This window comes from Numenius arquata, chromosome 8, assembly GCF_964106895.1.
Source record: "Numenius arquata chromosome 8, bNumArq3.hap1.1, whole genome shotgun sequence".
NCBI classification, from domain to species: Eukaryota; Metazoa; Chordata; class Aves; order Charadriiformes; family Scolopacidae; genus Numenius; species Numenius arquata.
In genome coordinates, this window is record NC_133583.1 from 55109497 (window position 1) to 55132673 (window position 23177).

At 36.7% G+C, this 23177-nt stretch overlaps 1 protein-coding gene across 3 annotated transcripts in view; it reads right to left on the reverse strand.

Moving 5' to 3' along the window:
• The window catches only part of EPS15 (epidermal growth factor receptor pathway substrate 15), a 51555-nt gene that overhangs the window by 20805 nt on the left and 7573 nt on the right, over positions 1–23177 (reverse strand). For all 3 annotated transcript variants that reach the window (XM_074151973.1, XM_074151974.1, XM_074151972.1), the window contains exons 2-13: positions 22585–22626; positions 17744–17833; positions 17351–17398; positions 16606–16701; positions 16117–16182; positions 15534–15659; positions 15001–15060; positions 13224–13424; positions 11784–11929; positions 10659–10818; positions 7033–7118; positions 1156–1228 (exon numbers count right to left, since the gene is read on the reverse strand). In XM_074151973.1, coding sequence (XP_074008074.1) covers positions 1156–1228; positions 7033–7118; positions 10659–10818; positions 11784–11929; positions 13224–13424; positions 15001–15060; positions 15534–15659; positions 16117–16182; positions 16606–16701; positions 17351–17398; positions 17744–17833; positions 22585–22626 — 1194 coding nt within the window. The remainder of the gene's footprint in view (positions 1–1155; positions 1229–7032; positions 7119–10658; positions 10819–11783; positions 11930–13223; positions 13425–15000; positions 15061–15533; positions 15660–16116; positions 16183–16605; positions 16702–17350; positions 17399–17743; positions 17834–22584; positions 22627–23177) is intronic.

Sequence of the window (23177 nt, forward strand, 5' to 3'; positions counted from 1 at the left end):
TAACATTAAAGGTAAGGTTTTTATTAAGCTTTACATACCTTTTGTGCAAAGGCACCAGAGAACTCAACCTTCACAAGAACACACTAACAAAATCATCCTGGGTGCAAAACCAGGAATACCCAGAAGGATTTTTAACAGTGTGAAAAGGCAATCTGCAGGGCGGGGAGGGGAATGACCGCGGCACACATGGACAGAATCACAGACGGGCAACTTCTGCATGCATTCCTGCAGCTGCTGAGTCTGGCTGCCATTGTGACTAACAGGCCAGCATCTGATTATCTTCTGGAAGGTCAGACTATTAATTATCATGCAGGCTTTAAGGATATTAAATAGCCAAGCACAAAATTCACAAGAGTTGTAACACATCGGCTCTTTTTCTGCACAACACAACGTAAAATGCAGAAATTTTGCATTATTTGCTCTTAATCAAATAAAGATTATTTGAAATAATAAAGCTTTCTAAAATAAATGTTAATGATCAGATATCACACTGAAGTTTTTTTTCTTAGAGCAGCAACTCCAGCTGCTTTTTCAGCCTAAAATGTAATTGAAATATTGCTTTGCAGCATTTAATTCAGGGCTTGGCTAGACTGTTAGCACCTTAAACACTGATGCTGACTGTATTATTTTTAATCCCTGTACAACACTTGTAAAATTTAATTTTTCCACCCAATGTCAGCCTTTTAAAAAAAAAAAAATATCAAACAGATTAGGCAAAATTAACTTGAGGCAACATTCCTCCCAAGCTGGTAATTACTGCGACTCTTAAGAAGCAGACCGATATACAAACCCTTTTAATTCAGCCACTTAAGTTTATTAATTTGCAGTGCTACAGTGTCTTCTTTAGTTTTAATTACACATTAAATAGCCTTGCTAGAAATCAAACAAAAAAAGAAACCTATTCTTTTGTAAAATTTTTCATTTAAAACTCCATGCAGGCTAAATATCCTAGGAGCTCACACATTTATATAAATATACACATCTACACCAACCCACATTCATATAGGAAATATACTTCAAAATACATTCTTTTTCTTAGCCACCAATTTCTTTCTTTTTGTAGTGATGATCTAAAGACTCAGTAATCCCACTGCCATTAAAGCACCACATGGTGCAATATCAGGTGTCCGAACAATAATTCTGTGTCTTATTTACCTGGACCTCACTTGTCCTCTGCTTGATGGTATCTTCTTTCTCCTTCAGGTCTTGCTCTACATTATTCTTTTCCCTAGAAGACCAGCAAACAATGCAAGAATACTTAAGAACATCAGCTACAGCAGGTACAGTTATCCAGCCCCCTAAGCCTGTATCTCTCTTTAAATACATAGTGCAACATTAAACACAGAAGATGTAAGGGATTTCTGCTTTCCAAATTATTTACAAGACGGAAGCCCACATAAGTGTTCTGCATAAAAAGCCCGTCTTTTCACCCAACTGCACTTCAGTGATAAGAATGGCTCAAAAATGGAAGGGGGCGGGAGGGAGAAATCAATGAAATACTGTCTCCAGTGATCTCACTGTTGCTATGGAGCACTTGTCTAATGAAAACTGCTGGGAAAAGTGGGAGGGATTGCATCAGATTCCATCTATTAACCCCTGCAAACACAGTAATTCCTATGCTAAGAGCAGGTAGAAAACATTTCCAGCAGGCCAGTCTAGCCGATTAATTAACATTGCCTATTGGATTTTAGACGTATCTGTTAGTAAGCTCGGTCACAAGAATAAAGGTTTGCTTGCTGTAGTCACTGTCTGCTCAGAGACACCACACGCAGCTATTTGCTGTGTCATATCAAGTCTGTCTCTACAGACATTTATTCAAGTTTAAAAGCGACTACTCTTGACAGGGGAATTATCATCAATAAATTCTTGGCAGTCAGACATAACAATAGCTTTAAGAAAGGAAAAAAAACCCTACACAAGTCGGAAGTGTTACTGTTTTAAAAATATCATAAAAGCATTTCTCTCTAGAGAGTATACGGAATCTTTTATCCTTTCACAGATGCAGAAGAGCATTAAGCTTTACAGTTTTAACACTGTCTTCTAAATACAGCTATTCACTTTCATAAAGATTCTGTTAATACATTAGCATACACATTAGAAGTTAGAATTTGAACAATGATACACCTAACATTTTCAAATTAAATACTGTAGTGAAAAGCTATCAAATTATATTACTAATACATATTGAAATTAAGGTAACTTCATATTTTAATAGCAGCAGATTGATTACCAATCTAAAGCTACTGATCTTATTGTTTACTCTTATCTAATACAGAAGAAAGCATTTCTGTCTTCAACGTAAAGCAGGTCTACTCTAAGTTCTCTTTACTCAAGCTGAAGAATACTTGTTTACTGCTAAAACCATGTACAATGGAAAATAAAAACATCCAGATATCACAGATCTTAAATGAACATTTGCTCTGAAAAATAATTACTATAGATTATGTTCTGCTATTATTTATCTCAGCATCTCATTAAAGACCAACTTGCTGGGTGTGCCCAAAGGGAAGGTTTACATGGAAGGAAAAGGAAATCTATGGAAAGAAGGACTTTGAAAAACAGGGCTTGTTGGTTGTTTTTTAAGTGTGAACCTCCATAAAATCTTTACCATTTTCAAAGCTACAGCACACTCCTCTAGCTCAATAAACTACTATTTGTAGTGTAGTTGTACTTAGATATTTAAAGCACTGCAACACAGGGTTGAAACAAGTTCTGTTGATTTTGCCTTCTGTAGCTTCCCCTGAACAAAGCGTCTCAATCTCAGGAAGGCACTTCCACAGATCTAAATACAAGTCAGGCTGAAAAATACCTTCAAGCCCTCAGACACACATCAAGCACAGCAAACATTCAGGCACATTATTCCTGATTGAAGATAAAAGAGAATAATTGACTAAGTAAACAAATACTTGTTATTTTCCCTGCTTGGGTATAAAAACTGAGCAGGAAAAAGAAATGCAGGCAGGTATACAACCTTTAATGTACAGCCTTTCCACGCCGATGTCACTGATGTGTTTAAGAGACTGTCAGAAATGAAGATCACTTCCCTTTTATTACACCAGAAGCCAGGTACCTAAACCCTGCAATCTGGGCTATGCTAAGCAAGCAACCGGATACAATACCCACCCCCAGGCAGCTTACACCAGCCAAATCGCAACACAAACAATGAATTGGAAAAAAATCAAGTGAAAGAAGTATTGTCAGGCAGAACAAGAAAAGCTTAGGAAGCAGTCTCAGGCAAAGGAAAACAAGCTGAGTGTATGTAGTCTACACATAAAACATTCCCTCCTCCCCCACAGTAATGCGTCTTTGTTTCCAAAAAAAAGACAACACAGACCTACTTAATTCACTAATTCTTCTGAAAGCCTCCATTTCTTTTACAAACTATCTGGTATGCCCCTGTAGGAATGCTCAGCAACTGAAAGAACCAAAAAACAAGTAACAATATTGATTTATTGGATATGACAGATTTCCTGGATCATAAAATGCCTTACCACATCAGCACTTGGAAAAAAATTAAAAAGAACAATCCAAAACCAATTGTAGTGTTGCCAATAAAGGACACTTGTAACCAACTCAAGTCCATTTATGAAAACAATACAATTCCCCTATGTATTTTAAGAGTAGTCAAGGTTAGGAGAACCTCATATCAAATAAATTAAAAGCAATGACTTAAAAAAAGCTCAAAACTAATAGATGGTTTCTCTAATGCAGATAATTTGATTGTAAATCGTGAAGTATCTTAGTAAATGCGGAAGTTTTATACTAATTTGTGAATGGAGTAATGTATAAATGGGAGCCAGCATATTGCACATATTTGTGATAGCTGACAACTGAGGAGTCCCCATGTGAATAGAGGCATTCAAGACAATTATGAAATAACCCTGGCCAGGCTTCTTGATGGCCAACACTTAGAACCACCTTAGCTACAAAAACAAAAAAAATTCTAGCTTTTTTCCAAAAGTGACAAATGGCTATTCACAGAGCTGGTACCATTACAGCTGCCCAACATTTCTTACTTTCACATACATTTGTAATTTTGGGAATTCCTAGTGTAGTAGTATTTCAGTTTGGCTATGCTAAAAGAAAAACCTCTAGGGTTTGCCCAGTTTCTTCTCCCCTTTGTTCCCCCCAACCTTTTCAGCTGCAACAGTTCAGTTACTTCCAAGCCAGAGGTTAGAGGAAATAATGTAGCCTACATTAAAATTTTTACCATTGCTTTGCTAAGAAGCTGTAGATCTCTGAACTTTGAAAAAAGGCTCGATGCAAGTGTATGGCAGGGAAAGGTTGCTCTGTTTTTTTCTGGGGTCATTTTGCTGTTTCCTCACTTTTGAGACCAATTTACCACCTTTATCGTCTAGCATATAAACCAGGTTAAAAAGGACAATGTAACTTGCTGTCCAACATATGTGAAGCATGGCACCTCTGGTGAGATATACTGAGTTAAGCTCAGGTATTTAACACGCTTAGAGAGGAACATAGTATTGGTAAAGCCTGAAGAAATTCACAGGATCAGAGGATGGTTTGGGTCAGAAGGAACCTGTAAAGATCATCTAAGTCCACCCTCCCTGCCCTGGGCAGGGACATCTTCCCCAAATCCACTAATTTGTGGGCCATAGTTAGCTTTGAACGCATGAAAGCAAAGCAGGGTTTGCTGGGGAAGAAAAAGGTTTTGTGGCTCAAAAAAGAATATTAAGAACATCTGGTCTAGCCTCCCACAATGCTGATCAAAAAAGCTTCAAATAGCTTTCTAAAAATATAGTGCAACTGAAACAGAACTTACAGGCAGCAGCGCTGACAGGCTTAAAATGATGCCGATTCCACGACGTCCCTAGGCAAATCATCCCCCCTACCAGAGGGGAATTATCCTCGCTAATAAGTGTTCTGCATTTTACTCTTCATCTGATCCTCAAACTCCATCTTCCTGACATTGTTTTGATTGAATTAGATTAAAAAGCTATTGGCTACCAGAAATCTTTCCCACATAAACTGTTGAGGCACAAACACACCACCTCTATATTCTCAGCTCAGTCTCTCAAAAAAAAACCAAACAAAACCAACTATGTTTTCCAGACACTGTCATTCTTTTGAGGCCTTTCCTCTCTTGCCCCCCCTTTTTTTTTTTTAAGGGCACTTCAAAAACAGATTCAGTTTCTGTTATTGGGTCTCAGAAATGCAGCTCTCATGAATACTTCTCAATGGAATCACAGACTAGAATTATTACCTATTGAGTTTAACAGCTGAACAATATATCTTGTTTAATAATGAACAAAACCAACTTAAGTTTAAATTACATTTTTATACGATAACTATCAAGACTGAAATTGTACTTCACATTCTGTACTTCTAACAGAAATGTGGATTTGCCAAAGATGAAAAGTCTCCTACATTTCCCACAAAGATTAATCTGTTGCCTAGCATTGCCACCTGTGCTTAGGGAAGGTAACATTTACTCTGCTACCAAAATCACTCTTCTGCAGTGGCTAAAGGATTTCCAAGTAATCAAAAAATTAATTTTATTGAAAATAAATAAATAAAAAAAAATTTTACTTAAGCCACAACTCACATTATGACATCGAGAGTTTGACAGTCATTCTCTTACTATTATATTTCAGTCTGACAATACAGGCTTAAGCCTCTGATTGTTAATCCAGTTCCATTCTGAACCCCTAAATCATATCTGAAGGTAGATTTCCCCTTTCTAAAAAATAAATACATACTAGTAGGAGCCCCCACCATATCTTCAACCATCTAATATCATTCAAATGTTTCTTGAGTAATTGTCCAAGTATATTTGCCACCAAAGAAATGGAAGTAATGACTTTCCAAAGGCCATGGTTCCTTCAAATCTCACAGTTAGAAAAGGCAACACGACATAAACAGACTGGCCTGCATGTTAGGCTCCAAGCCCACCTACTGAAAACCAACTTCATCTAAAAATTCACGCTAGGGAACAATTTATTTCCCTCCAAGATACTACCAGCAAATACACACGGTTGTAAATCATATTTCAGGTTAATAAATGTGAGAGTCCAAAATTGGAATTAATACAACCTAAAGAACAACAGAGGAAAGCAGAGCAGAGAGAAGTGAGGAGGCAGTGGGAGTAATAAGAGGGAGAATAAGCAGTTGAAGTGAAAAAACATTGATGTATTTAGGAAACAGACTGTGCTTTGACACATTGCCAAATTAAATCATTCCTGCAAGTGACATGAATAATACAGGCAGATTTCATCATGACAAGTCACCCTCACTTACAAAATAGTAGCATTAACTGTTCTTAACAGAATTTTCTGTAGATTTATGATAGCGCCAAAAAAAAATAACTGAAGAAAAATATCTGCTGCGTCTTTAGAGTACGATGACTATAAAACATATATGAACTTGATTTTCTTAGTCACTTGAAGTCACCCTCTTAATTACCTTAGAAATAATTAATCGAACCCAAGGGTCTGCACACCCCAAATTAAAACTTTTTTTTTTTTAAGTGCAACAGTTTATTTTACTGAATAGAAGAGAAGCACGTCCGTCTTTACCACCATCAAAACCCTAGCAGAGGTCCATATAAGAAGTGCCCTCTTCCCACTCTCTACCCTACATACTTCTTGATCTTTCTGATCTCACTTCCTTACTGTCACTAGAAAAAAATCCTTAGGAATTTCCTCTACAAATCAAAGGCAACTAATACCAATTTATATCATGGTTCCAGCATCCTAAAGATCTGCTCCAGTCTCATTTGCCAATAAAGATGCACAAGAGAGAGTATTTCCATCTCAAGGTGCTAAGATAGGCAGTGCTCTGAAACATAGCCAGAAGGCACGATGGACAGACCTTTTGCAGTCTTGCTCTTATTAAATGCGCTCATCTAAGCGTTAAACGGTTAGCAGGTCTGTAAATGTCTGTAATGCTGTTTATTTTAGCAAAGCAGACTACCACCACCTGGTTTTCTCTTACTCACTGAATTGCTTTTCAAAAAAAACCAATAAATAGCACAACTGAATCTAAGGCGATTATGACTATTCCTCCTTTACCTACCTCTGCAGGTCTACTATTTCATTGTTTAATGTATCGAGTTCTTTAATTGCAGAAAAGTCCGCTACAGAATTCGGTCCTTGAGTACTCTGAAAGATAAAAATAAGCACTGTTAGTTCGTAGGTTTTTTTGCTGTCCAACAACTATTCACTTTACTTTTTGTGACAGCATGAGCTATCCTCTTGTAACAACTGCTGGTAGCATTGTATTTCAAATCTTCAGTCTTAAAAAACCCAATAGTCCAGATGCAATATTAACAGAACACAACATATGTCCAATGCATCTAGTAATTCAGAGTGTGTCTCCCGTACACTTTTGAAGACATCTTCCACAAAAGCACAGGACCATCTGATCATACCAAAAAATAATCTAGCTCTAAAATGAGATTTAACTTACAGTTACCCTTTAGGTGGCTTCCTAGCATTCATTTAAGAGTAGTTTGGTTTGTTTACTACATTTATATTTCTTCACCTTGGTGATCCTCCTGTTGCAGAGTACAGACACTATTTGCAATGCTTTAGGTGATATTGAGGTAGTTTAACAGGAACCTCCAGAGTACTGAAGGAAACTTGGATAATACAAAGCCATAGGTGAGTTACATCCAGGAGTTCCCATTTATTTAATGTCTTTTTTAGTAAGACAACTCTAATACAAATTATTTCTGTTTCAAAAAAGTACACAGAAATGACTAGAAAACAAATGCTGAAGACACAAATTAGCAAACATTGTAATTGTTCTACTGTGCCTTATCACAACATGAATGTGTTTAGAAAGCCACAGTCACTGTAACTACTTTCTATAACTACATCAGGTCCTTCAAGTCATCTGGGACAAACACAAAGTTCAGAGAAAAAGTATATACATAGAATTAAAAGAGGCAAGTGATACTCCCAAAATAACACAAAAGTCTTTAAATGCTGAAGTTTCCCTAAAGATAAATCAGGATGCTATTAACTACGTGTTTATTCAAGCTTATATTCTGGAAAAAAAACCGAAACAAACCAAGAGCCATGAGAAGACCTAAACAGTAAATCTGAGCACACTGTGGCAGAGAATATTATTAAGCAGCACTATAGATTATTGATGCATATTTTCCTAGAACAAACGGCATGAATTGAGAATAAAAAAAACCCCACCCATACAGCTATTCTTAAACTGGTTAGCATACAGCTTCTCAAATGGGCAAAACAGCTATGAGGTTCAATCCTAATTCTAAAGGAATTACACTGGAGTTTCGTGGAGCTGCTCATGACGTTCCAATGAGAACATGAGATCCCCTCTAGGAAGGGGACAGAAGGAATATATGGAGCTAATAGCTACAAGAACAAATTCTTTCCAAGCTTCTTTCTCTCATCAGTTAAAGAAATTCTGCACACTAATGCCAGCATCAAACTTGAACAAAATATTGTTTAATCTTATTTTCAATTATTCAGGAGAACTCGTGAGGAGAAACAACATAAAAGCCAGTATTTTTAGTTTCAATATACAAGTTAAAGACCAAAGTTAGAACTATTTGCTGCCATTTACAACACTGCAACATGCATGCAAACAACACTTCGAGTTTTTAACTCAAAATAATAATAAAAGTAAATTCCTGTCAAGATTCTTCAAGAGGAACTTGCATGTAAATTTAAGTTCTATGGCTGGTAATGCAAGTGCCATTCAATGACTACAAAGAGGCTGCTGCTGCATCACATTCATGGGGTCTGCATTCAGGGCTCAAAATTGAAATAAGAGTTACACTACTGTGGTAATAACATTCTGCAAAGAAACCACGCATTAGGTAACAGCAATATACATACATATGCATTCTGAATGTCTACCAAGATGGACACAAGTTCACTTTCCCTACTTTAAAATCATAATGGATTACCATTAATAGTTATTGATATTTCTACTACTGCCTTTACATTGGTCAATTCAGAAGATGAAGTCTATGTTTTGGGTTGGGTTTTTTTTGTTTGTTTGTTTCTTACAATGTAAGCCACGCCACCTCAAGAAAACCAGCAAAAAGCCAATTTCTGCTTACTGCTCTTATCCTTTGGGTTGAATGCTTGAGCAATAATCTTGGCCAAAGAGGTTCTTTCGTATCAACGAGAAAACATCTCTTTCAAAAAAGCTCAAAATGAGCTGAAGGTTCAGGAGAATCTAGTGCAACAAATTCTTGGTAAAGATTTACAGAGCTAACTAAAAGCTAACTTACTTTCTTTCACGACATTTTACTCTTATTGCTTACGTTAACAATGCAAAAAAAAAAAAAAATCACACTAAAGTCTTTGAGACTTCTATAAAAAAATTTATACACATAGAACAGCAGTAACAACACTGATCTCGCCTAATGTGTTCTGATGAATACATTTTCTGCAGTATAAGCAGTAAAACTATGGTTAATACTCCTAATGACATTAATGGTCACATTGGGTTACTACCACCAGGCCATGTCACCACTTCCCCAGCAATTGCAAGGACAAGACATAGCATTTTCTCTTTTAAGTTTAAGCAGCACCAACAGGTAACAGCCACAGAGGTCTGGATTCAAGGAAGAACCTTGGGGTTCTTCCAGATGAACAACACTGGAAATCAGCAATAAGTCAAAACTGTGAGACTCCAGGGAAGTGCTGTGATATTTCAATGATTATGTAAGTTTAATAATGAACATCCTTCTAAGACTAACAGACAGTAAATATTAGAAAAGCAAAGATTCTCTAACCTTGAGAAAGCAGAGTTAACAAACTGACAGAATAATAAGGATGAAAAGCAGAGTGGTGCAGAATGGAAAAAACAGTCCAAACTAGAAAAGAGACATAGAAAGGAAAGCAAACATACAAAAAAAGATTAGTAGAGTTGCAAATAAAGCAATTACTTTTTAAGAACAGAATGTAAAAAGAAATTAGATACCAGTTACAGAAACTCAAAAGCAGTGCCCAATTTTGAGTTTCATTTTTTCAGGTGCAAATTTTTCATTCTGTTTAAGAAAATTGTAGAATTAGGTCAATGTTTTGCACAACCAAGAAAAGGTAACCCACATCAGACTTCATGATGCGTAAAACAAATAAGAATTTGTGATGACCTCTACCATCCTGGCAAATAGAACTTGAACTGCTGCAGTATAGTCTACTGCTGGATAAAGATAGATGGCAATCAACAGACTATGAAGACATTTAAACTATCTGTGAAGTATAAAATGGAAGACCACTTACTTTTAAAACCTTAAATATATAATTCTGAACTTTATTCAGTTCACATTGTTCCCAGACTTCATAAAAATGAAATGTAAAAAAAGGTAACTGTGAACACATTAGGAGAAAAACACCGAACTTGTGCACATTATTTTAAATGCAAACTAAACTTTCTTTAGACAGCCAGTAGAAGGATTATTCTTTCAAAATAGAAAAGAATGCTTTCTCAACATAAGATCTCTCCGCTTGGTTGGCAGGCATAATAAATGACAGCTTCATTTTGAAACATGAATGGAACAGTATTTGTCAATTCTTTGCTTAAGACTTGTTTTCTTCCTGATATTATGATAAATTTAAGGTATGCCAGTACTTCAGGTGTTTCTTGCATAGCCTTTGAAACTAATGTTCTTTGTTTGAGTTTTATACCAAAAACGCCAAATACATCCTTACCTTCTGTAGACTGACACCCCTGTCTGAAGGTGGAATCATCTCTGGAGTTAGAGCCTGAGGTGGATCAATGCCCTTTGTTAACTTCTGATTAATTAAATAGAAAGCCAAAGCAAACTGTTCCTTTGAAAGCTTTCCGCAGTCCTTTGTGTCACAGAGAGCCCTGTACAGAGATGCACATGAAATAAATCAAACCCTCAGTTCTGCAAGTACAGTCCTGTTTATTATACTTGCTGTCAGTTAAAAATGTGAAAATTCCTAGTGTATACCTCCTCTTCTAAAAAAATGCAATATAGAAGTAAGGCACAATAATAAACACAAAACATTAGTCAAACATGCACAACCACTTTCTCTTTGCATAGAATCGTCTAGGCTGGAAGGGACCTTTAAGATCATCTAGTCCAACCATCAAGGTTGCATGCTAAGGTCCACAGCTGTGTTACAGTAAGCTCTGACCTGGTGAAAGGCAGAATCAGGGCTACGAGTCACTAACACCACCTGAGCATCTGTAACTGAAGTTCCTTCTATATTAAAGAACTTTTCAAAGCCAACACAAGTTTATCTAATTTCCCTAAATTTCCTAAGGTAGAGGTTGTGTTAATCATAACTTTGGGGGGGGGGGGGGGAGAAAAAGTTTTTCCTACCAGAGTGCCCCACGGTAGCTTATAGTGGGGAAAGAATTAAAAAAGCGGTTGGTGTCACTACTAGCTGTAATGAAAGACACAAAAGTTGTAGAATGAGATGGGCCGTAAGTCTTGCATGCTCAGAATTTTATACAGATAATTCTCTTTACCAGCATACGGATAGTATCAGTGTTTAGATACACAGCAACACTATGTCGTCCTAAATACAGGGGTTTAGCTGAAGGGCAGTATTTGTTTGTAACAATCTGTGTTCAGGTGCTGTAACTGCCCCACTAGATACACATAGCATAAGCCTGTTTTCTCCCATTTCTGACCAAAAGTAGAAACAAATAAATTACCACTGCTTATACAGAGGCCGTGCTATTCTATACCAAAACCAGCTTTCACTTTCCAGAAACGTCAACATAACACTTTTCATGAAAAGAGGTAGGAAGGAGTGAGAACCATGACATCGTCTAAACAGCTGTCATGAAAAAAACCCTACCAGATATGTGCAAGGAGAGCAGAAGGCAGTCCTGTCTTCAAGAATAGTTCTCTGGCTTCCACACCTGACACAAATCCATCCATGTCCTTGTCGGTTTTCACAAAGATCTCATCGTACTTAACTTTGTCTGCAGGCGATACAACCCACTGAAGAGGTGGTGGCGATAGAAGGGAAAGAAAAAAAGCAACAAAACCCACAATACTAAGATATAGGTAGTTCTGTTTTCAGGTAGTTACTTTCAGAGTTACATAATTCAAGGACTACAGCACAGATTTAAGAAGAGATACAGGTGCCTAGTTCATGAACCAGTTTTATCTTCCAAAATAGAGATGCACAAGAGACCCACAAGCAACTCCTAAAGCAGCAGCAACATATTTACACCAGTGCAGCACCAGGACTGATTGGTACTGCTCCACCTCTTTGCCTATGCATTAAAAAGTATTCCCTGGAGCCCAGATCTCCTCCCAGCACGGGGATGTGCCCTCATCACTGTGCTCAGTCACAGTCCTGCTTACCGTCTGGCTCTACCAATTTTGTTCCTCTTTACACAGCTGAGGAGCTTTAGCCAGAGAGACTGAAGAACTGTTCAAGCTCCGACTGTTAGTAGTTGTCATGTTCTGAATTGCAGAATTTACCTCTGATCAAGGTAAAGATGGGAATTAAAGCCACTTATCTTACTTCAGCAATTTTTCCATTAAGCAACTGTGTAGACATTTGGGGGTTTTTTTTGAGTGAAAATGGCTTCAGGTGCATGCTTATGAACGCTAATTAATTTCAGCGTACAAGGGCACTTAACAGATGAGTCCCAAATGGTGCTGTACACAAAACATACACTGAAGCACTCATCCAGAATGGCACTGCTTTAATACAAACAGCAAGACGTACCATCAGCCAAGTAAAAACTGCCAGATGAAAACCTTGGCACCTCCAGAATAAAGGAGCCATTTTCTTACTGATGACTCAAAGAGGGGTACTCAAATGTCCAGGCAGATCTCCTGCATTAAGTACTACAGTTCTTACCTTAGATCCCCTTCTCATTTTTTTTTCTTATTTTGAATAGAACAAATAAGTTATAACCTACTTGGAAAGATATTTTTCTGGATTCTGAAATTACTAGGATTAAATAAGATGCCTGGGGTGGATGGGAGGCATCAAGCTTCTTAATAATCACATTTGGAACACCAAATCTTGTGTGTTTAGGTGGATACGCCAGACCTTTTGTCTCCTTTTCCCACTGCTTGCATTTATCTATTTGATTTCCATTAATGTCTTCTTCAAATTGCATGTGTGTGCACACATACAACTCCTCAAATTCACCAACCAATCAACAGGGCAAGAAGGAAACTAAAAACCTGTATCAAGATTCCTCATACAGGCAGTCTCCAAAGCACAGCATTAAGAGCAGATATCTTCTAACCCCAAGTAACTTCAGAATTGTACCTGTGTTAATGGTGTTTTGGCAGCTAAAATGCCTACAGGTGGCAAGGACTGATGAGAGTCTTTGGTAGCTGTTGAAGGTGGAATTAATGGCATTGCTCCTGGAACACTAACAGGTTTTCTCTTGGATGGTGGCACCAAAGCTGCAGGCAAGGACATTGGCACTGGTTCTTTCTCCAAAGCACAGTACACCAAAAACATGGCCTAAACAAGAAAACAAGGTATGTGGATGTAAATATATAAGAAATACATATAAGTTAAAGAATTATTTAAGAAATAAGTTTGTAGCATTTTTTCATTACATTTCTCCTTTATAAGCCCCTTTAACTGAACTGCAGCTTATCACCCTCTGTGTTTATCACTACTACTTTTCGAGGTTCAGTGCTTAGCAAGTAAAGTGCAGTGATATTAGAATTTTAGAATATTAAAGTGATTCTCCTAAATATTACCACTTGTGGAATTTTATTTGAAAGAACACTTCAAATACTTAGCAAATACATTCAAATAATTTTTTCCAGGAATCACTCCACTTAGCGACTATTCTTTTTTAATAATTTTATGACTGTTGTTCAAGACACAGAGCTGCATCTTAAAGAAGGTTTAAATTAAACTGTTAATCTGTAAAGTTATCTCTCTCAAACATTTCCCTAGTGAGTATCAATCCTCTGATCTCAAAGCTAAAAGTCTGAAGAATTACAGCATAAACACAGGAAATCAAATATAGTAACAGTTAACTACTAGGGTCTTAAAGGAATTGGTTTCAAAAGAAACTGAAGCTCATAGGTGCCCAAAGATGACTAGAAAACATTTGAGGAAGCAATTTTTACACTTTTATCCTTTCTCAAAAATATACATGACAGTAGAAAAAGGTACATGCATCATATTTATATTATGGAAAAACAATGTAAGGTTTTGGCATTGTTCATAACATCAATTCTTGACAATTAAACAGGTATTTTTAATTCTGATTCTGAAATGACAAGCAAAAGTTTAGTTTCTAGAAGGCGGTTTTAGTCCCACCTGAGGGCAGAAACGTCACATTACTTTTTCAAGATTCTTGCAATGCAGAATGCAGTTAAGATATTTTCTTAGCTTTTCCAAACATTTAAAGATAGGTTTGCTATTTCTCTACATAAAATGAAACCCTCTCCTCTCAAGCGAACACATAATTCCTTCCTCTCCAATTCACTTACACGCAAAAACAAGCTGAAAGTTTTGAGGAAAATTTGACACATGGTTACTGTCACATTCAAGACTTACACAGTCTTCAAAAGCAAGAGCCTCCCACTCTCTTCTCAGTTGCCATCTCTTGGGGGAAGTCAAATTTATTTACCATTTTTTACATTATTTCATCAGTCCTAGCATTAATAAACTAAAATTCTAAAATTAATAAGTTAAAATTCTAACTTGCTATGAACTTTGGAAGAATTCATACAGCATTCCTTTAAAATTTTCCTCAAAGGTATCTTGTGGCATTCAAGTACTATAAACACTGAAGGTCAAGGTAAAACTCATTCAGTGATAACCCTGAGTCTCTCACGGGACAGCAGATCACAGGTGTAAGTTTTTAATGTCTCATTTAGCCCACAAAAGAAAGTTACTGCTGTGAGAGACATCCAATAAACTGACATGAACATTAACTAGTATTAAAACTTCATTAAGATCTCTGAATAAAGGCAATAAGTGAACAACACAAACAGATTAATTTTGTATTAATTTTTGACTATTTCAAACCTCTGCCATTAGGCTTCCAAAATCCCAAGAGGCAGAAGATACTTACGACTGCAAACTCATCTCGATCCAACATTCCATCCCGGTCAATATCACTCAATTCCCATACCTGCCAATAAAAAACAGAATATAGGGATGTTTGCCTAAACTGCAGCAGCTTCCTATTTAAAACTTCATTAAAAACAAATGTGAGAACAGCCTTTCTCCACCATATCCTAAGTTCTATTAAGATTAACAGCATTAGTTTTTAGTGAGCAACATATATTCATATAAACCATACAAAAGAAGAGAGATTCTTAAGTTGTAGACAGACTGCACTAATGGCACCCTGCCCTAAACCAAGTGTTAAAGAGTACACACAACTCACACACTGTGTTAAGAGGGAATCTATCAAAATAGCAAAAGAATGGGGTTTTTTGGTTTTGTTTTGGTTTTTTTTAACAGTTTAGGAGTTACACGTGTGTGGCCATTCCATTAGACAGTATTTAACAGTTAGCCTTATTACTACAAATCTGCAATTCGAAAAACAGATATTGCTAAGTGTGTTTGTGAATTAATTATTAAGTAGAAAGATATTCTTACTCGTCCTAAGATATCCACTGGCAGTTTTGAGTTAAGGAGTACAGGTTTCACCTTATCACCTGACAACAGTCCATTCACAGGATTTAGGCTGTCAAAAATAGCATCATACTTGGCTTTGTCTTCCAGCTGAAGAGACAGAAATTAAATATTATTTATGGAAACAGTCACACTTGTAGCCTAAGAAGCAGTAGTTCTTTCAAAAGTATTAACTTTTTTTGTTTTAAGTTACAGTTGGAAACACAGATTGCAGTTCCTGATGCTTAAAAGACGACATAAAACATATTATTTTTAAGTCAGCTAGGGATTCATCCAAAACCCAGTGAGATTTATTCTTCAATTACTTTCATGGCTTCAGGTAACTATTCCCAATAAATCAAATTTCCAAATACAAAGAGATTTCCCAAGGAACTAGTGGTTTCCTCAAATTACGTCTACTAGCATAGATTCTATTCTATACATTTGAAATGAATGGTGATTTATCATACTTTATAATCTATAGCTACCAGTACCATTATATTTTTCTCAAAATGTTTTCTTGCAAACCACATCATAGTTCTAGGCAACAGCCTCATCTTTAACTTACCTTAACAGCCCATGGTACATCACTTGATGCCGTTCCACTGAGTAGCAAAGGACTATTAGTATCAGTCTAAAGAAAAACAGGAAAAAAACCCACATTAAAAAAAAGACATGGTTCTAACCTTGCAAAACCACTCCCTTAATTTGAGAAGGTGCTCCTTCTCAAAGCCAGAACTGCACTTTAGTCATTCCAAACTTAGTGAAGGATACCAAAATTTAGAGTAAGAAATTTGAAGTGTTTCTTCTGTTAAGGACAACTCTAATAGAACAAAGATTATATATATTCAAATTACATACAATTTTATATTCAAATCCCCAATAGAACACGTAGATTCTTATTCCACATTGCTTAATTTCCCCCCATTGTAGGCCCTATTGCCTACAACATCACTTTCAGAAGCCTTTGGCATTTATATCAACCCTTCCTAATTGTTTACTTAAAAGCAGTTCTTAATTAATGAGTTGATATGTTCAATTAAAAGAGAAATCTTACAAATCTTGGTGGAGGAACAGGCAAATTAAGGCTACTCAGGGAAACATCCAATCCATTCTGTGCACATGCTACAAGTCGTAAAGCCACAAAAAATTCCTACAGGAAAAATGAAATTTTAAAGGATTTATTATATGAAGATACTCAAGTTTTAGAAGAATTAAGAGCTTTCCTAATACTGCTATATATATATATATATATCTATCTCAAGGGTTGCAAACGGCCTCAAAGGGGGTCGCAAAGTGACAGAAAGCAGCAGCCAGCAACTGCTGAATTCCTCCAGTGAGGCAAAGTTTGTAATTACTGGTTCCAAGCATTTCTTAACTTCCTGGTTAGTGTGGCCAGTTCTCAGCGCTCAGTTCTGCTATGCCAGAGCAGTGAAAAATAAAAGTAGCAATTACAGTTACTCTTGGAGGAACCAAGTTGATCCCAAAGGTGGCAATAGATGGAGGGAGAGGAAAGAAAGATACAGCACATGAGAAAAATGAACCAGAAGAAGTCTGGGGGAAAAAAAAAAACAAAACACAACAAGTAATAAATTGTTTGATAGATGCTGCAAGTTCCTCCTTTTCCTACCACGGGATGAAGCAGCAAGCTCTGCACAGGCTGTCGAGTAACTGTAGTTCAAACCAAACAGCAACACACAGGTAGAAAAACTGCTTTCCTGAACCAGAAATCTTAACTTTTATCTTAGTTCAAGGCTTGCTAACAGTTAAAGTAACTTCAAATACAATATAAATAATCATACCTGTTTATTCAGGACACCTTTGCCATCAGTATCAGCTAAGTCCCAAATCTAAAACATAAAAAAAATAATAGACACTAAGTTTCACAGCACTGAGAGGAAGCTGGCATGTTCTCACTCCATTTAACAATGCATTCTTGGATGAGAGTCTAGGTCTTAACTTCATGAAAGCACTTATTTATGGTGAAAAATTTAAATATTGTTTTAATTTAGATCATAAGCTACATATATAGTAAAATAAGCAAGGATGCTGAAGTGGAAAACTATTGGATGGCACAACTGAAAACACGTTAGGGAAGATCACGTATCCTGTAGTACCACTAAGTATTTTAATTTATACAGGATACTGTGTACTGAAGCAAGAGACAGGATAATTAAATAATTGTCATTAAATACCTTTCCAAGTACCAAATCTGTCAATCCAGACTTTTTCAAGAAAACAGCTGCATCAGAAGCTAACACTCGTCCTGCATTAGCAGAATCAACCTGGGGGGAGAAAAAAACCTCAGATGACAAACTAGCTTTTGAATTGATGCAATATCTTTACACAGGCTCTCAAAAAGGTAGCAAAGAAGAATGCTCAAGTTAACATGGTCACTTTGAGAACAACCTTCAGACTTTTCTTAAAAAAGAAAAACTCCCTTTCATTAAAAATGTTACACTAGAAGAAAGACATTGTTAGTTAGTTGCTCCAGGTTTAATATTAAACAGGCAGGCTTTGGAAGTCGGTATCTTAAACTAACACTGCCAAATTGAAGATATATCATGCCTATACATCTAAGCAACTTTCACACTCTAATATGTTTTACAATGTTCCAGAAAAACAGTTGATAACTGACAGATGGGGATAATAGCATAAGACACAGACAGAATAAGAACTCTGCCTAGATGACCCAGATTTGGGGCAGAAGCGAGGAAGGTAATCCCGATCTCCCAAGAGATGGTCCGAAAAAGAAAGCTCTGTTTGAAGATACCTCTACTACCCTAGAAGAGGAAAACACTCCCTGAAGTGAAACTTATTTACACAATGAAGAAGTTGGTGATAGTTTTGGCAGAATATCAACCAGCATGCATTTCTCCCTGGATCAATAGGGAGATCATTAAAATAGATCATAGAATCATAGAATCATCCAGGTTGGAAAAGACCCTTGGGATCATCGAGTCCAACCATCTACCCTACTCTACAAAGTTTTTCCCTACACCATACCCCCCAACACCACATCTAAGCGACTCTTGATCGTTAGCCAAGTTCCTAAATGAAAACAGTGCCTCAACTATACCTTCAAGTGGAAGAAGCAAGCAGTAAAACTTACACCACGTATACGAGGACAAGGGAAACAGAGGAAAAGCTGCAAGTCTTTGAGAGCCTAAATCAAAGCGATGCATAAAAAGGCCACAGTATGGAATGAAAATACCCTTAGTCCTCTTCTTAATTCAAACCTTCAGGCTTACTACATCAGACAGGTAGCTGTACAGGTCCTACAAGATCTAGAGATCAAATAATAGCTTACATTTTATAGATAAAAGTTATACAATACTATCTTCAAAGCAAACTCTTCCCATCCATGATCAGCTGAGATGCCCTGAAACTCTGAAGAATTTGAGACATGATAAATATTTCAAAGGACAGGAAAGAGGCAACAGAGATCACTTTCTTTCCACACTTCCTGGAGAGAAAGAGACAGAGAACTAAAACTGAAATCCTACAAATAAATGAGCATGCATGGAAAACTGAAGTACATGCACAGAAAAAAATAACTTGATACTAGCATTAGATTTCCCGGTACCCCCTTTTGAAGATAAATGCTTTTTGAGCACCTGCTGAACACTGAGTCATCACGGCTGCCTTAAAAATAGCTGGAAAATGCCTAGTGAAAACTAGTGCTTCAGAGAGAATAGAAAGTTTGGAAATATACAGCGAAACACTTGACGATGATGCATTGCATCATTTACAGTCTCATAGCTTTGTGTTGAAACAAAGACTGTATTCAATATTTAGTTTGGAACATAAGACCAACGTTCCAAGTCCACAGGTGCAGCACACACAAGGTGCTGAAAGCAAACAGCTCCCAAAGACAGGCTTAGAGCTCACTAGATAAAGATTGCAGAGAATTCATCATTTGGAAAGCACACTGCAGCGTATGAAGGTTGTCTGTAGATGCTTCTGCTTCTAAAATTGAACAAAAAACCCCTCTGAACACAAACTCCAAAGCATCACTTAATACAGAAGTGAAAACATCTTTTATTTTCAAGATAACTAATATGATTTTAATTAGGAGAGGTTGTTTCCTCTAATTGAGGATTCCCTCGTCAGAGCAATAAAAATCACAAACGCTACAGCCTTGTAATTAGTCTGCTTCTCAGATTTTTAAAATATTTAATTCAGTCTGTATGACAGCACTGTTCATATCATAGGCAAAAAGTTGCCAAGACACTGCATCAAATGCCCTTTTGAGTTCCTGGAGTTGACCTTGCACATCAGCACAGCAATCTTGGCACCCACTCAGAAAACGTCCAGCCTAAGACTTTCCTACTCTTTAGTGAAAGTCAAAGCAACACAGTTATCAGCTCTGTTTGTTTTTCATTTCCTCACCTCCAACTCAGAGGAAGGTGATTTTAAGGGAATTTGAGCAGCATCCTTATTTAAACCAATATGGATACAGTTTCTTTTTGTGCAACTAATTCCCTAAATTTTAGCAACTATTTTTTTAAAGGCCTGATTTCAATTTCTTTACAAATTATTCAGTCTTGCATGCTGGGATGGGGGTACTTACTAAGCATTAAAACAGTGCACAATATTGGCTTATGATCAACTATCACACCAAGAAGATCACGGTGTTTGTCAGTCACACACCAACTTGGTAGAGCTTTTTCTCTGATGTGCAAAAAGCTGTACTAGCCAACAACTCTTACTGCAAGTTGTCTTATGTAGAGCCAGAGATGATTAAAAATTAAAAACGTACATCTGATGTCACGAGGTCACAAGGTAACAGTGAGAAGCACTGCAACGCAGGGTTCATCAAGAATTCATCAGCAGCTCAGGCGTACTGCTTACCAGCCACACGGCATCACACAATTAAGTAATTCGCTACTACTTTATTGCACGTATTTAAATTTATCCTTTAACCTCAGCCTGTTTTGAGAGTCAGTCTAGTAAAGGTTAAACAGAGAAACTTCCACCTGAAAGAAAATTGTCCCTATTGAAAGCTTAATATTTTAATCACATTGTAGAAAGCCCAGGATTTATACCCATTTCACAACACGCATTACGCCAGATGAATTAGTTTAGGTTTGTGATAGAACTGGAAGTACATAAGAGCTATTGCAGATAATAAATTTATTCTCAAGTTGCATAGAACATTGTGAAGTGCTTCTGGTATGAAAGAATAAAAACACGCTCTACCAGCACCATAAGGACAAAGTGGGAAATGTCTTTCTAACATTTATATTCTAAAAGTTGACATCTTATCTAAGGGAGGGAAGGAAAAAATTATCTAGTTCAACTGAAAGTCTTTAGACACGGTACATTTGAAAGCTACTCTTTAGGAGAAATACCTGCACAAAAGAGCTTGGCTGAGCAAGTCAGAAAACTAATCCTCTGGAAAACAAATCCATTGGCACAACTTCACTAAGAGTAACATCACGTTTAAGGAATCCCCATTCCTGTACACCACCAAGACTGCCGTACAACAAACAGTGCTCCAGTTTCACTAGGCTATATATTCCAACGAATGCAAGATGCCAAGCGACTTAGGAACCAGTATCACATTTGTGCTTAAATTCAGTTTCTTTATCCAACTTTTTGCGTCACACAACAGTGGTTAAGCAACTACAATCAGGAGGAAGAGGGAAACAGGTATGTGGCAAAGATGATACATTGCAGTGATAGTCAGTAATATTGAGCTAGGAAATCTATAACATGCAAAAAAATGAGTTCCTTGCCTTTTCTTGTGACCGTATAACGATCACCTTAGTACACAACTCTCCTAAGGCTTTTAATGCAATGCCTAGAGATAGACACACAGTGGATTTGCCCATCAGACTGAAGGAAAACTTTGTGTGGGTGATACTATCTCCTTCAACCTTCAGGGGCCATCCAAAATTAGATTCAGGTAAACTCTCTCTTCTAGTTTAGCAATTTCAAACTGCTACTCTCCTGCAGTGGAGAAAAACCCTTGTTAAAGTAAAATAGAAAGCTCAAACTTTTCAGGCTGATGTACTTTAACTGCTGTTTTATGCACTTGGTAATGGGACTAATCCCCTAAACACAATCCAAAAAATAAAGCACAGATGGAAATCCTGGTTTTCTCTCTTCCCCAGCAGATAAGCTTGCATTCTGATGTTGACGGCCAAAAGAAGTTCCTAAATAAAGAGGTCACATAAACTATATCCTGTCTTAGCACAAACAGGCAGGAATGTTACCAGTTGCACATAGGAAAAAACCACTTCCTGTACGGTTGTTTGGTTTTTTTTTCATTTTACAGGGTTCATCAATTACTCATCAGTTCTTTCTATTAAAAAAAATAAAATATATTTTAAATTGGTTTATGCAGTCATTCCTTTCGTTTACATTTCCTTAAAAGTTTTCATATACCTATGTTTGTACAATAATGTATATTATGCACGATACGACATATTGCTATTACAGAACAGCTGAAACAGCTATTTTTCAAAAAAGCTGTATTCATAGGAATTAATTTTTATCTTTACTTTATAAAGTCAAAAGATTTGTATCTGTTGAGTGAAGCTGCAAGAACTACACACATTCTTTTGGCACTCAGTGGTCTTCCATCCAAATTCTGCTCCTTGCAGGACCCTGTAAGAACCTCTGTGGAAAAACTCCGAGAGAGATGCAATTCTTACATAACGCAAACTGCACTACAGACACAGGAAATTCAGCTTCACTTGTGAAAAGTAACAAAGAACTCAGCAATACAGTATTTCGCAAAAATTTACTCCATTCCAAGAGCTAACAGTCTTGTAACTGTAAAGTGATCTATGTCATACATACCTGGCAGTTCCCTAGCAAATTAAATAAGTCATCTTACAATCAATACTAAATTTATACTGATATAGCTTATACCTAAGTTAGTTACTATAAAAATAAATTTTAAAGCAGAACAATTTTCCTTGAACTTTGTTTACACACTGTTGGGCATACTGAAGTTTACAGCAAAAGAATATTCTTTCTTTCAAATACAAAATAAAGTTTATTCTCTCAACAAGAACATACGTACCTGTCGATAGAATTTCTCATACACAGGATTTGCACTCGATAACTGTAAGAGAGGGAGAGAGAGAGTTAACCCTAAGGATCCATATTTCAATTCCTTTCTCTGTAGATAAACACAGAAAACGCTTTTTACTGTCTTCAAAGAAGCTTTAAGCATTTATATAATTCTATTTATTCTGTAAAATGATGGAGGTCTATAACGGCTCTTTGTGCTGTAACTTTTAGAAGACTAAATTATTGATTTGAAGTCAGTGATATCGACCACTATCAGATTAGTTTCAGACAGGTCACCAGGTTAGGCAGCATGAAAGAAGAATTCTTAAGCAAGATCATCTATAGGCAAAAGAAGAAACCTGAAACGATACCAGCTAGGAGTGCTCTCTAACGAATACAAAACAATACAATTTTATTTCATTATCCACTGCATCATTCTTTAGAATTTAGTGACTATGCAATAAGTCTGTAAAATTTTCAGATATCTGAATTAATTCCTGGATTCAAAACTAAATCCACGGCAGTGGCGAAACAAAAAAAAAAAAGGAATATTTTAACTGAGTTTTTTGTAACTTGAATCCTTGCCAGAGATAACTTCTGCCT